General features: G+C 41.8%; 1 protein-coding gene across 1 annotated transcript in view; it reads right to left on the reverse strand.

Moving 5' to 3' along the window:
• Positions 1-17: 17 nt before the first annotated feature.
• LOC306753887 (uncharacterized protein) overlaps positions 18-15,483 on the reverse strand; it is a gene marked incomplete at both ends in the record, with an annotated part of 35,025 nt that continues 19,559 nt past the window's right edge. Inside the window, 3 exons of the mRNA XM_079237801.1 lie at positions 18-101; positions 12,929-12,974; positions 13,317-13,452. Coding sequence (XP_079093927.1) covers positions 18-101; positions 12,929-12,974; positions 13,317-13,452 — 266 coding nt within the window. The remainder of the gene's footprint in view (positions 102-12,928; positions 12,975-13,316; positions 13,453-15,483) is intronic.

Genomic DNA, 15,483 nt, shown 5'->3' on the forward strand with positions numbered 1-15,483 from the left:
GGGACCTAAATAGTGAGCTAATGAGGGAACGGGCTGCAGGTGAGCTGGGCGTGAGGGCCAGGTGACGGTGATGAGGGGTAATCACGTGTGAGTAGCAGGATCTGGAATGACAGGAGAGTGATTAGAACTGACAGACAGGATGAAAACACTTAATATGATGGGGAATCCGTGACAAAAAGCTGCAATTTTTGAATATATTTTCACTTTCACTTAGTTTTTGTTGTTATTCTCTTGCCTGTTTTTTGAGCCATGGTGACTGTCTACAAGATGATATTCAATGTTCAATTTATTTATTCATTTACCAGGGACAGTGCACATTATTTAACATTTATGTTTCCACCTCAACGTAAATGTGCCAGAGTTCCCTAGAGAGCTGATCTTCGTCTGTAGTCTATATAAGTGTATTGCCATAGGACGAGTTTACGAAAACGTATGTATTCCTAAAGGAAACCACCTTTCTCTTTTATGCATCTGGTAAATAGTGTGATGGGAAAATATGTATATGCTGTATGTTTCAGATACATTTGCTGTTAAACATGAGGTTTTAATACTAATGTATGTTCAGATTAATGATTAACTGCAAGACGTGGAGGGACTGATAACATGGGTTTTCAGGTTTTGAAGCTACTCCGGTTCATACCAGCTGATGTGATTGGTTGAAAACATGATATGGATCAGATCAAAGTACAAGCCACGTGGAAGATCTTCAATGTATATGGTGACGTGGAACACACAGTTCAATGTATATCATATGTGGTCTAGTGGGAACCAAACAGAGAACAGATGGGTCGTAAAGGGATGGTCATATGAAAGTGTATATAACTGACCGTCTTAGCAAATGATCTTTGTGAAAAACCCTAACAGACATTGATGATTCATGGCTGTTGAAATTTCTCCCTGCTTGCGCAAGCATGAATAAACGAACGGAGGCATTTTGTTTTGACCAGACAAACTCTGCTTGCTTGTTTGTCATATCTGATTTTAACTCTCGTCTTGAACAACAAGAATTATTTCCATTACAATAGTTTGTGGTCGAGGTCGTCCTAAACTCTCTCGCAGGAAGAGTGCAGCAAAGGCAGACACAACAGCCAGAGTTCACATTACAATATAAGGCAGGAACTTAAAATATCCACCTGTAAAAGGAGAAGAGGACATTTGGATGAAGGAAGTCCTGTGTTTATTGTGCACTGTAACTATTTACTGTGTGAATTAATCAGTGTGTTTAGCATCCAAACTAAAAATAGTTGAAATCAGAAGCTTATCTGTTTGAAGTTACTACAAGGAACTTTCATTTTGTGTTGATTCTGGCGTTCCCTGTGCATGACACAGCCGAGCCAACTGTCGGCGTTGGAGTTGCGTTGTGTGTAATGTGGGCACCAGATTTTAAGAATTTGTAATCTGCTTTCTAAATGTTATAGGAGTGCAATGCTGAATCGGTGGGCTAAAGATATTTGCTTAGAAATATAAAAGTACCATGTCATGTCACTGCTTACTTTCAGGCACCAGTTGAAGGAAAAACAGTGACAATCCTCCATGGAGCAAAAAACAAATAACAGATAGCCGTCGTGGAAAGTATCGCAGTGCAAGCCAGCTGGAAATAAGCAACTGATGTAGGGGTTAGCGTGAAATTGTGACGTGTTCAGGCCTAGGCCATAGTATCCAATACTCAGACTGAACATGGGAAGACATGAGATACAGACAACAGAGAGGTTTCAATGGAAATCTGCACAGAAAGAACATTTGACGCCGCCGTCAGGGTTGTTACTAATCTGTGGTACAACCTTTCAAGTGATTGAAAGACTAAAATTTGCAGCTGGCATTACTTTCCTCCATAGTGTGGTTGGGCTCAACTTCAGAGATAGCAAGAGGGGCTCAGACATTCGGAAGGCTCTCAAAGAGCTGTTTCACCTTCAAAAAGAGCAGGTTGCCTCCTGGGCACTTCACTTTGGAGATCCAACTTGTAGAAGACCATAAACACTTTGGAGGGATTATGTATCTCATCTGGCCTGGGAACCCCTAAAGATCCCCCAGAAAGTGCAGCGTTGCTGAGGTGAGGGGTGTCTGGACTATCTTGCTTAGCCTTCTGCCATTTACTTCCCCTTATCCTTCTGCCAGATTAGGGGAAGTAAATGGATGGATGACATAGTCATCTTAACCCTTCGGAATATGCGACAAAATGTTTACGTTTTGTAAATAGACATTTCTTCGCAAAAATTCTGCGACCTGTCCCAGAATCCCCTTCAGAGTCCCCTTCAGAGTCCCCTTCAGAGTCTCCTTCAGAGTCCCCTTCAGGTTCCCCTTCAGAATCCCCTTCAGAGTCCCCTTCAGGTTCCCCTTTAAAGTCCCCTTCAGGTTCCCCATTAGAGTCCCAGTCCCCTTTCTCTTCAGACTCCCGGTCCCCTTCCCCTACAGAGTCCCGGTCCCCTTCCCCTTCAGAGTCCCGGTCCCGTTCCCTGCCGAAGCATGGCTCTGATTTCCATCCTCCGGCAAGCCCCCCGGACTGCTTCACCCCGCCTGGTGGCCATCCTCTGGCCGTCCTCCAGCCCGTTCCCCGGACTGTTTCTGCCCGACTGGTGGCCGTCCTCTGGCCAGGCACCCGGACTGTTTCTGCCGTGCCCCAGGTCCCTCCTCCGGCTCTGTCATGAATTTTGTAGTGAACTTGTGAAACGTCATCAGTCCGAGCCCTAGTACTGTTCCAATTCAAAGTTTGCATCAAGCCAAGCACGGTCCAAATGCCCGGATGTGGCTCGCTCCTCCCATTATGGGATATGCATTGAAGGTCACTTGTGTGTACTTTGGACAGCCAAATATCCCAGTCTTTTTGAAATTTGCCGGTGGGATTGACGTCTCTGTTGTACGGTTAAACGTGAGCTATAATTTGGTTTGGTTGAATCTAACAAACACTATTTTGTTCTCAATAGTCTATTGTTTGTTTACAGGTAGCGTTAAATCCGTTTTATTATTACAATTACATTTTAATTTAATTTAATTTCAGGCAGTTACATAAAAATTAGACAGAACAAGAAGAACATTGCAAAAGACATATACAGTGGCTTGCAAAAGTATTCATACCCCTTGAACGTTTCCACATTTTGTCATATTACACGCCACAAACATAAATATATTTTATTGGAATTTTATGTGAAAGACCAACACAAAGTGTCACACAATTGTGAAGTACAAAGAAAATTATACATGTTTTAAATTTTTTTTCACAAATAAAAAACTGAAAAGTGCAGTGTGCAAAATGATTCAGTCCCCCTAAGTCCATACTTTGTGGAACCGCCTTTTGCTGCAATTACAGCTGCAAGTCTTTTGGGGTATGTCTCTACCAGCTTTGCACATCTAGAGACTGAGATTAAGTTAAGGCACGTCTCCTGTCTGTCCGCTGCATCGCGGCTCTTCTTTGAAGGATTCGCCTCCCCTTCGGCTTCTTGATAGAGATGGCCGACCGCAACCGCAATCCTCCGTGTCCGATCCATTATTATATATATATATATATATATATATATATATATATAAATATATATATATATATATATAAATATATATATATATATTAAGCATTATTAATGTATAAATATACAGAATGTACTTTATATTTACAATATTGGTGTACCTCGCATAACTGCATGAACTCTTATGACAATACAATTCGGTACATTTTTGGTCATTACATTTTAATCTGATGACTTCACTGAATGAAATACAATAATAATCAGAAGCAGCTTTATTTTAACAGCATTATATTTAATATATATTAGATCTAATATAACGTTGTATCCATAACAATATTTTATACCTTTTCCCGCCACTGGCTCTATAAATACTTGTGCGTGAATAAAGAGCGGCCAACGTTTGGGTATTGAGAAACGGCCCTTGTCTTGTGTGTCCTCTGTGTTCCGTGCACTTCCTGCCCTGTGATTGTCTGTTGATTGTCCCTGATTGTTCCCTGCTGTGTCCAATCACCTGCCCCCTACCCAGTGTATTTAAACCCTGTTTGTCTCCTACCTCAGTGTGGGAACGTATTGCGTTTTTGACTGCGTGTTGCCGGTCCGTGTTCCTCCCCGCGAGTAAGCTTGTCCACCTTTATGTTTATATATAGTGTTTTCTTTAAAGCCTTTCCTTGTTTTTGTTAAATCAATTAACTTTTTTGAACCGTTGCTTCGGCACCTCGGTCCTAATTTCAACCACCCCGTGACATTCGTAGCCTGATTTATTCAACATTTTATTACTAAAAACATGGAGAAAATGTAATGGCTGTTTTCTGATTTATGGAGTGACACAAAGAGAAACAAACTTTGAGTCAAAGATGTCCACAGAAAGAAACAATACTTTTTATGTTCACATTTCTTTTCTGGAAATGTATGCAAAATAGCACCTATACCTCATTTGCAAATTAATGTAATCTAAATTTCTTTCTTAAAAATGCATCTCCCCCCACGCCCCACTAGAGGGGCGCACCCCTCAGTTTGAGAACCACTGCTGTAAACATATATCATAGTTATAACTATAATGCTATAGTATCAATCCTCAGTCTTGTTATTACAAATGTAGTGATTTAAAAACACATTTAAATCAACATGCAAAGTGTAATTCAATGCATGTCCAGCATATTGCACTCAACAGATGCTTCAGACATATTACCTTTTATTCATTGGAACTTGGAGTCATTTACTGACTGTCAGTGTTGAGCAGTTTTTGCCGATTCTGCACTAGTCTAGATTCCACACGTGTAAAGGTCACAGATCAGCCAGCCACGCTGACTCAGGATAATCTGAGTATTGGCTCATTGATACAATAAATATGGTTCCTGGGTGCCACTTCAATAGATATTTAAAAGTAGACACTTCCCGTCAGCATTGTTGTGTCTGTTAATCATTCCTGTAACTGTGTGTGTTTTTTGTTTTACTCAAGATGTTGTCAGAAGACACCGTATACAAACATTGCAGACAAGAAGTTTTCGGTTGTCCCTTAAACGAGGTGCCGCACCGATATCCAGCTCGAGGCAAATAACTGGACGACCGTCACGACTCCGTTTGTGTTTCTCGTCAGGAATAACTGAGGAGGATTCTTTTGTCACTCGATTTGTATGCGGCTGCAACAGGCTCAAGGAACACAACAGTTATTGAAACAATATATTGTTTAAAACAGTGGTTCTCAACTGGTCTGGCTCCAGGATCCACCATCACCCCCTAATGAGAAGTCGCGACCCAAATCGAGGAACATTCTCAACTTCTCAAATTTATTTAATGAAAAGATGGTGCAGTTTGAACCTGAGATAGTACAGAATGTGTATGCCAACACAAAAACAAGTTTAATGATAAACCAAAACGACCAGGTGGTGGCGATGCTAGAGAGGGAACTATTCCCTTTTACACTCAATTAGCTGCATTTTAAGAAATACAAAAAAAGTGCATCTTCAAGACACAAGGTATTACAACATAACAATTCAGAATCTTTAGCCATTTTTAAATGGACTCAATAGCTTTCATGCACAAACAAAAAAGTCCAACAACTAAGAAGTAGTTTCAAAAAGACTCAAATGACCTAACTTTAACTGAGAATACTAATATATATATTATTTTTTATTAAATGTGCCACACACGGTACGTCGTGAGATTTTGTCCCCAGGGGAAACGCGAAGTCTTGTGTTGTCTCATTCAGGAGATGTTCATGAGCATACGCCTAGTGAAGAGGGTGAGGACGGGGATACTGCGACCTCCATGAGGACGCTTGTGGAGGTTCGGTTAACTGCCTCACTAGAAGAGCAGCAATTATTGATAACAGAGGTGCCTCTAGGGACCCTGTGTCTGGGGTGTTTCGCCCTCACACAGGTTTGTTGGTGGCGTCTGTTTCATTACTTCCTCAGGTGTTCTTGGGGTTTTCCCATAGAGCCAGGGGGGAGGTAACGAAGGCTTTGCGGGCTAACTGGTGGTCTTCATACGTGTTACCCACAGTCAACAATGTTTTGCAGTCGTGTGCAATTTGCGCAGAACAGATATACTGTAGATATGTATAAAGATACTGACAATCGTAATGATTTCTCAATACAAACAAGTCACAGCAGGTTTAAAAAACAAATAAATGATAAATGTCGAGGCAGTATCACTATGAAAATCCCTCATTTGATAACTTATATTGAGATAATTATAAAATACGTCGTATTACAATTTCTTTGGAAAATGTGTTTTGATATGCCATCGAGGCAATGGAGCAATGAAATAATTAAATAAGATTTCCCCATGTTCTTTTGGATTAAAATGTATCAGAATAATTTATGAACAAACAGAATGTAGGGAGAAGCTTGGACGTAAGAGCTGCTGAAGAGGAGATTTGCGAAACAGCACATTTTAGAGAACACGTCCTTTAGAGACATGATAAATGTTATATAGAATACTTGTTTATTTTCTAGTCTCCTGATCCCTCAAAGCTCTTTAACACTTTCTGTCATCATTCAGTCATACGCCAAATATGTATTGTAAAATGATGTACATAATAGAAAAATGATGTACATAACTGAAAACATTGACTTCGGAGAAGGGGTAAGACGATTGCTTCACTGGGGTACAGGAGGGAGGGGGCCTGATCATCACAGTATTATGCTTTATCACTAAGTGTTTGAGATTTTTTATAGTTAGTCGGAACAGATAGTCGAGGGAGATACTCTTTGTCTTTTTTCATCCGGGACCGACTCACTCCAGTCTCTGTCGTCTTTGAGTCCATGGGGATTTCCTGAGTGCAATCTGAGAGTTTTAGTGGTTACTCAAGTCAAGATCGTTTACCACAGGAGGTGCTGCCGTTCGGGCAGGTGAACATTTTATCAGCAGAAAAGACATTAAATCAACTACTACATAATGTAATTGTTTTTCACAAATACACTACATATATATATATATATATATATATATATATATATATATATATATATATATATATATATATATATATATATATATTATCTGGACTTGGGAGTCCAGACTCAAGGACGGGAGAACGCAGGACGGTCTTTCTGCAATTGGAACAGCAGCTGACTTGATGACGTCACCACCTAAGGTGTTGTTGTCATGGTTACTCTGATTCTTCACTGTAAAGTATTTTTACAGTCAAACAAAATATGACAACCCTGCTTTTTTTGTACTGGTTTCACAGACACACACATCTCATTGTATATATATATATATATATATATATATATATATATATATATATATATATATATATATATATATATATGTATATATATATGTATATATATGTATATATATGTATATATATATATATATATATATATGTATATATATGTATATATATGTATATATATATATGTATATATATGTATATATATATATATGTATATATATGTATATATATGTATATATATATATATATATATATATGTATATATATGTATATATATGTATATATATGTATATATATGTATATATATATGTATGTATATATATACACACACACACATATAATTGCAAACAATTCGGTCAAAAGTAATAAGACACCACTGTAGTTCAAAGTAAAAGTTAAATTAAAATCTTAAGTTATAAACCTTACCCTTTCCCTCAGTCAAACTGATTTAATGTGACTGAATAAATAATAATGATTGCTTGTTAAATCCTCGAAACAGAATTATATCTCATGTTTAATCGATACGTAGACATCGGAGCCAGCGGATCATTTCAAAAAGTCCAGACGAGATCAGGCTGCTCTCGGCGGGCAGCAGAGCGCTGACGGCCCGGTGCTGCGGAGCTCACCGGTCCCGCGAGCAGGACCTCAACTCATCGGCGTATCTTTTTAAGTCGGCCGATTCTTGAGAAAGCGACCACAGATTTGATGCTTAAACAACTAACTTCTCGCCTGAAAACATCCTAAAATTAAATTCTGTGACTCAACAACGGTAGTATTCAGAGAATGTCAACTTTCAGTTATGAGTTTTCTCATCCGTCATTGTTCCCCGTTTGCTGGTCCGAAATGCATTCTGGGATATTGGCTCTCTCAAGTACGCTCAAGTCTGCTCTGATGCATCCCCGGTAAAATGGGCGGATCAAGTCACATCCGAGCATTTTCACCGTTCTTGGCGAGAAGCGGACTTTTGAATTGGAACAGTACTTGGGCCGCGACTGATGACGTTTCACGAGTCCACGCGAACACAAGTACAGAGAAGAACACTGATTGAGAAACGGCCCCAGTGTTTTGTTCTTGTTTGTACAAAAAAATGTCATCTTCGCCTCGTCTGTTAGTACAAAAATGTCCGTCTTCACCTCTTCTGTCCACGTCGAAATATAACTACAGTCGGCAGGTTCTGCTAAGCATCGGCAGGACCAAGAAACACAACAATCTGGATACTGCACAAGCCGAAACACTCAAGGAGCTCGGACTACTATGTCAGCCTACGGCCACACCGGACTGGACTGCCACCCCTCCCCGGAAAGGAGGCGCTGCAAGCGGTGTGCGAGGAAGCAGAAGAGGGGTAAGCGTGGTGGTAGCTAGGCTAGCGGCTAGTCCAACTCGTCCAGCCATAACATCCATCATCATGGCTAATGTGCGATCCTTGGACAATAAAATGGACCACAAAAGACTGCTGCGGACTTTTTACGGAAACATGGCTAAATGGCAACATCCCCAACTCCGCTGTGAAACTGGAGCAGCTAACATGCTACCGAGCGGACAGAGCCCTTGCTGAAGGAGGAAAGACTCGCGGCGGCGGAGTATGTGTTTACATCTGGGATGCATGGTGTCGTGACGCTGTCGTGGTACGTAAACATTGCTCACCACTGGCGGAGTTCATGATCGTAAGGTGCCGTCCTTTTTATCTGCCGAGGGAATTTACGGCGATTCTGCTTGTCGCTGTTTACATCCCTACCACCCCCAACAACAGCGACAGAAATGCGTCACTTTGTGAACTGTACCAGGCCATCAGCAAACAACAGACCGCTCACCCAGACGGCTTCACCATCTTTGCTGGGGATTTTAATCATGCCAATCTCAAGACTGTTCTTCCGAAACTTCACCAGCATGTTGATTTCCCAACAAGGATGGGACAACATTTTGGATCTGGTCTACACCACACACAAAGGAGCGTACAAGGCCTCCTCCCTCCCTCACATCGGACTCTCTGACCACATCACCGTCATGCTAATGCCAGCATACAGACCCAGAGTGAAAGTCTCCAGACCGGTTCTGAAGCAAGTCCGGGTGTGGCCAGAGGGGGCCTCCTCCGCTCTCCAAGACTGCTTTGACACAACAGACTGGGGAATGTTTAAGCAGGCAGCCACATAGAACAACCACACAGGCATTGATGAGTACACAGACACTGTTACTTCTTACATCAGTAAGTATATGGATGATGTGACTTATGTAAAGACCATCACCACTCGGGCTAACCAGAAGCCGTGGCTGACAGGGGAAGTCCATCGGCTGCTGAGGGCCAGAAACAAGGCCTTCAGAGCTGGGGACGAAACGGACCTGAGAAGAGCGAGAGCCGACCTGTCCCACGGCATCAGGAAAGCAAAACAGGATTACACAAACAAGATAACCCGTCACTTTAAAGACAGCAGAGACACACGGAGCCTGTGGCAGGGCATTTAGACCATCACAGACTACAAACCCGCGCCACAGACCTGCGACAGCAACATCACTCTGCTAAATGTGCCTCAACAGCTTCTTTGCACGATTTGAAGCACAGAACAGTACTTGTCCACACAAGACTCTGCCTCCTCCCCATGATCAGGTTCTGTGCCTGTCTGCTGCCAGCGTGAAGAGGACTCTCTCCACTATCAACACCCGCAAGGCAACAGGTCCAGGCAACATCCCTGGTCGTGTGTTGAGGGACTGCGTAGATGAGCTTAAGGATGTCTTCACAGATGTTTTTAATACTTCTCTGAGACAAGCTGTTGTTCCATCATGCTTCAAGGCCACCACCATCATACCTGTGCCAAAGAAATCCACTCCATCCTCCTTTAATGACTATCGTCCAGTGGCACTTACCCCCATAATAATGAAGTGCTTTGAACGACTAGTCATGTCGCATATCAATTCCATTCTCCCCCCAACCTGGACCCTTTCCAGTTTGCATACCATGCCAAACGGTCCACGGAGGATGCAATCTGCTCTGCTCTCCACCCAGCCCTCACTCACCTGGACAAAAAAGACTCATATGTGTGAATGCTGTTCATAGACTTTAGTTCAGCATTCAACACCATCATCCCACAACAACTCATCTGCAAACTTGACCAGCTGGGGCTCAACACCTCGCTGTGTAACTGGCTGCTGGACTTTCTCAGTGAGAGGCCACAAGCAGTACGCGTCGGCAACAACACCTCAAGCAGCATCACTCTGAGTACAGGTGCCCCTCAGGGCTGTGTGCTCAGTCCACTGCTCTTCACCTTGCTGACACACGACTGCAAAACCACCTACAGCACCAATCACATGGTCAAGTTCGCAGACGACACTACTCTGATAGGTCTCATCACCAAGGATGACGAGACCCACTACAGGAAGGAGGTCAACCTTCTGACCACGTGGTGCAGAGACAATAACCTCCTGCTGAACAACAGCAAGACCAAGGAGATTGTTGTGGACTTCTGGAAAGGCCACACCCAAACCCACCACTAACCATCAACGGTACTGACATTGAGCGAGTCAGCAGCACCAAGTTCCTGGGGGTGGACATCAGTGAGGACCTCTCGTGGACAGCCAACACTAAATCCCTGGCAAAGAAAGCACAGAGGCGCCTCTACTTCCTCCGCAAACTGAGGAAAGCAGGAAGCCCCCCACCCATCATGTGCACCTTCTACCGTGGCACCATCGAGAGCATCCTGACCAACTGCATCACTGTGTGGGCGGAAGCTGTACAGACTACAGCAGGAAAGCCCTGAAGTGCATAGTGAATGCAGCTGGAAGAATCATTGGTGCCTCACTCCCTTCCCCTCCCTGCAGCGACCAGGATTGTGAGCGACCCCTGCCACCCCTCACACGGTCTCTTCAGCCTCCTGCCCCCTAAGAAGAGATACCGGACCCTCCGGGCTCGCACCACCAGGCTGTCAACTAGCTTTATTCACCAAGCTGTCAGGAAGCTGAACTCTCTACCTCACCACTCCCACATCTAGACTCATGTCTGCTTCTGCTGCTAAACTGTCTGACCGCTGCTATTAACGCACACTTATTTAGTTTCCCAATTTATGTTGTTTATATGTAGTTTATATGTTGTCTATCTTTTACTTTTTCAACTGTTTTGCACTATTCACTTTATGTCAGACAGTAGAGAAACATAATTTCAGGTCCTCTGTATGTTTGCACAAATGGAGGAAGTGACAATAAAACTGACTTTGACTTTTGACTTTGAAGGCCAGCAAGGAGGTTCTGTACTGTAATTCCTCACAGAGACAGCAAAGCACCCTGCACACACACTCCAGTACATTGGGTGGCGCGGGCGGTATGCACCTAGTCAAGTTGGTTGCAATCCGCCACTTATACTTGTAGAAGAAGAAGCTGCCGCTGAAGAGAATTTTCCTGTGGACTCTGTGGGTACATCCCAAGTCTCTAAATTGTCGTTTCCTCGCTCCTCGATCGAACCGGAAGTGGTTCTGTGTCGCCATCTTGACGGCCGTCCCAAAGCTCTTATTCTGCTCTGAGGAGCGAGGAGGGATCTCGACGGAGCCATGATCGAGGAGACCGAGAGCAGGCTTCCAGGAAGTGTTTTAACGCTGTTCATCTGTTATTTGATTGGACGCTGCAGCTGAGCGGACTGATCGCTGGAGTTTCATACCAGAGTGAAGACGATCACAGATTAAACTCAAGTTATAAAATAGATTTCTTTTCTGATTTACCATCTAGTTAAAACACGTTTTACAACATGTTACGTCCTTTCATTCAGTCTTCCCGACTGTTGGTTTGATGAGTCACAATCAGAATTTTAAAAAACTGACGTAAATAATTAATAAATAACACGCATTACGCCGGTAGAAGGCCAGGGCCTCTCGATGCAAAAAAACAAGGGTGCCAAGTTGCATTCGGAGTTTTGTAAAGAATTCTCCTCACAACCCCCAAGTGTTTTCCTGTCATGCAGGAAGCGCCATCAGCTGTGAATTTTATATTCAGTAGGCTGTTTAATTTAATTATCCTAAAAACCCAGGGTCTCCCCCATATCAGGATGGTTTGACCCAACCACACGCTGCTGAAAACATGCAGGGACAAGTGGAAAATAAGATGAAACCAGAGCCGGCAAACAAACGACACTCCGCTGCATCAAAAAGTCCCTTCAAAATAAAACCACAGAATGAAAAAAAAGAAGATATATATTTATTTTTTTTCCCAGGCAACTGAAAACGGGTCCGCGACCCACCCACCAGTTGAGAATCACTGTTGTAAAATATCTCCACGAAACTAATGATTTCTTTGCAACGGCATCAAAATACTGGGAAAAGAAAAGCACAACAATTCTCTGCACTAATCATGCTCAGCAGCAATGCAATCATTATCATATTCACACGGTACCCGTATTCACTGTTGTAAACAATAAAAATGTGTGTAATAACACAATTAAAGTTCAACAGCACATGAAAATAAAACATAGTTTCAATAAATTAACAATTTAATCAGACCCAGTTTAGGATGTTATAGTGCATCTTTTACATCATCTTTTACATCACATTTAACACTCACACTCAGTTCATATTTTATATCCATATTTGTCATCTGAGATCACATGCAAAGACTGCAAGCACAATTTGATTTTACTACAAAATGTTTTAGTCACGTTTTAAGTATTTTAATGTCTTTTCTTGTTCATATAATGCCATTAAATCCACTTGTACTGAGCATAGCAAAGATACGCGTGCAGCTAGAGTTAAAAGTGCAGTATTTATGAATATCTAATTTCAGTAATGTTTTAGAGTCGACTTTCGAAAAGCACCTGAGTGTTTGAATGTGCTCTTCTTGTGATGAATGGGCACTTCAAGCTGTAGTGACAAAAGAAAAATAAACAAACCATCATGTGAATTTCTGAATAGAGAAAAATATATATGAAAAAGCTACAAATTTTGAATATCTTTTCACTTCTGTTCATTTTTATTTCTATTTTCTTGCCTGAACCGTTTTTTCAGCCAGGATGACTGTCTACTAGATGATATTCAATGTTAATTTATTTACCAGGGACAGTGCACATTAATTAACATTTCAGTTTTCACCTCAACGTAAATGTGCCAGAGTTCCCAAGATAGCTGATCTCCGTCTGCAGTCTATATAAGTGTATTGACATAGGACGAGTTTATGAAAATGTATGTATTCCTAAAGGAACCCACCTTTCTCTTCCATGCATCTGTTGAATAGTTTGAGGTAGAGGTCGTCCTAAACTCTCTGGCAGGAAGACCGCAGCAAAGGCAGACACAAAAGCTAGAGTTGCCATTACAATATAAGGCAGGTACTTAAAGTATCCACCTGTAAGAGAAGAGAACATTTGGATGAAAGATGTCCTGTGTTTATTATGCACTGTAAATATTTACTGTATGTGAATTAATCAGTATGTTTAGCATCCAAACTAAAAATAGTTAACATCAGATGCTTATCTGTTTGAAGTTACTACAGGAACTTTCATTTTGTGTTGATTTTTTTGATTTTGGTGTTCCCTGTTGACAAAGGTGGTAGTGTATCTAAGCGCCAGAGTTCCTTTAGAAAACTACTATCCGCCTATCCTCCTGTCTGCCAGGGTAAGGGCTGTAGTGAAGCTGGATTTGGTCGGTGCCAGAGGCCCAACTGGGGCTACTCCTAAAGAAGGCACAGTTTAGACCCCAAAATAATGAAACATTTTAGGCCAATATCGAACCTCCCATTTTTAAGTAAAATAATGGGGAAAAAAAGTTTCTCAACAGCTGAAAAACGTCTTGGCCAAAAATAACTGTTTTGATGTCTTCCAGTCCGGCTATCGTCAACACCACAGTACTGAAACTGCTCTTGTTAAGGTTTTCAACAACATCCACTTAAGCAGACAGTGGCAGAACTTAATTCTTTGTATTAGTGGATCTCAGTGATGCATTCGACATGGTCGATCATGACATACTTCTAGACCAGTGGCGGGCCGTCAGGGCCTTCGAAGCCTTCTCTGCTGGCCTAAACACTAATTTATTATGTTATTTAATTTTTTCAATTGTTTTTTAATAATTAAAAGTTATAGCTATTTCATAATGTAATTGTTTTTCACAAATACATGTAATGGTAAAATATAGTGTTGTAATCTTGTGAGGTTAAGAGAGTCTAAATTGAACCTTAAAGGACCCTCAGAGTCAAATTGAGAGGAGAAGCATGAGGTACTGGGATCAAAGGGTTGTTTGATCTTCCCCAATTTGTATATGAAGGGGTCGTAAACAGATAGGGTGGTGATTGTGAGGAAGTGTAAATGTGTTTGGTGGGAACAGAGCTGGGTCATGTCTCTCAAAACAAACTCAGCTAGTCCGGGTTCCTTCATGGGGGGGTTGGAGGCAGAGACCTCATGGGGTTTATAAAAGGGGCTGATGACCATTGTTTCTTTGAATTCTGTGTTACAGGCCAGTAGCCTGTAACACAGATCGTAACAGACTTTTCCTTAAGACAACTTTGATTCAGAGACCTCATTCCTTTATAACAGATCTATAGGAAAATCTTCCATTACATACAATACATGTATTATAATATTTTTTCTCCCTATTATCTTATTTTCTCACTGCACAGCTCATGTCTTCATCTGTTCCTCTGCTTCAGGCCTCTTGTATGGCATGCTTGGAGCTGGTTAACAGCACCTCTTATCCATACATTTCACCTATCTTTCTCTGTGGGAGAAGTAACCTGGTTAGACTAGATAAAACAGTCTTCTAGAATGTCTGGACGTCTGATTCATCACAGGGCCCGCGTGACCATTAACATGCGCTGTGATTGGTTGACTAGAACGACTTCTATCAACACAACAGAAAGCTACCTTGCTGCCAGGATTAAAAAGAGTTCATGCTGAAACATAAGATAAGTTATGTTTAGTGTTTTAACACTTAATGGCTGAAGGAGGAGTATAACCGGCTTTGGTGGCGGTTTTACTTCATGCCTTTTCTTATGGAGGGGATACTCACTGGCATCCATGAAGCACACTTCTTAATTGTTAACTAAGAGAAGGATGGACTTTGTCTTTATCAGGTGAACAGCATCGGGTGAGTCAACTGTTTTTTCTGCTTTTTGTGTTGTTTTTTACCCCGCTTGGCTCACCGCCGGCACCCACCGTTGATGCCACTGCCTCCTGCGTTTCTGAGGCTTTTATTGTGAAGGGAAAAACGGAAGGAAAGAAGGAGAGGAAACGTTCTAGTGAAGTGTGGAACGAGAATAAAAGTGGTTTCCGTCTTGTGCAAACTACGCTACATCGTGGTGTTGTTTTATTAATAAGGTGAAGTACATTGTCCGTTAATGACGCAGCATGTGCGTATTTATGTAAACAATATCAGACGGCACTGA

This window comes from Taurulus bubalis (genome assembly GCF_910589615.1).
Source record: "Taurulus bubalis genome assembly, chromosome: 2".
Lineage (NCBI taxonomy): Eukaryota > Metazoa > Chordata > Actinopteri > Perciformes > Cottidae > Taurulus > Taurulus bubalis.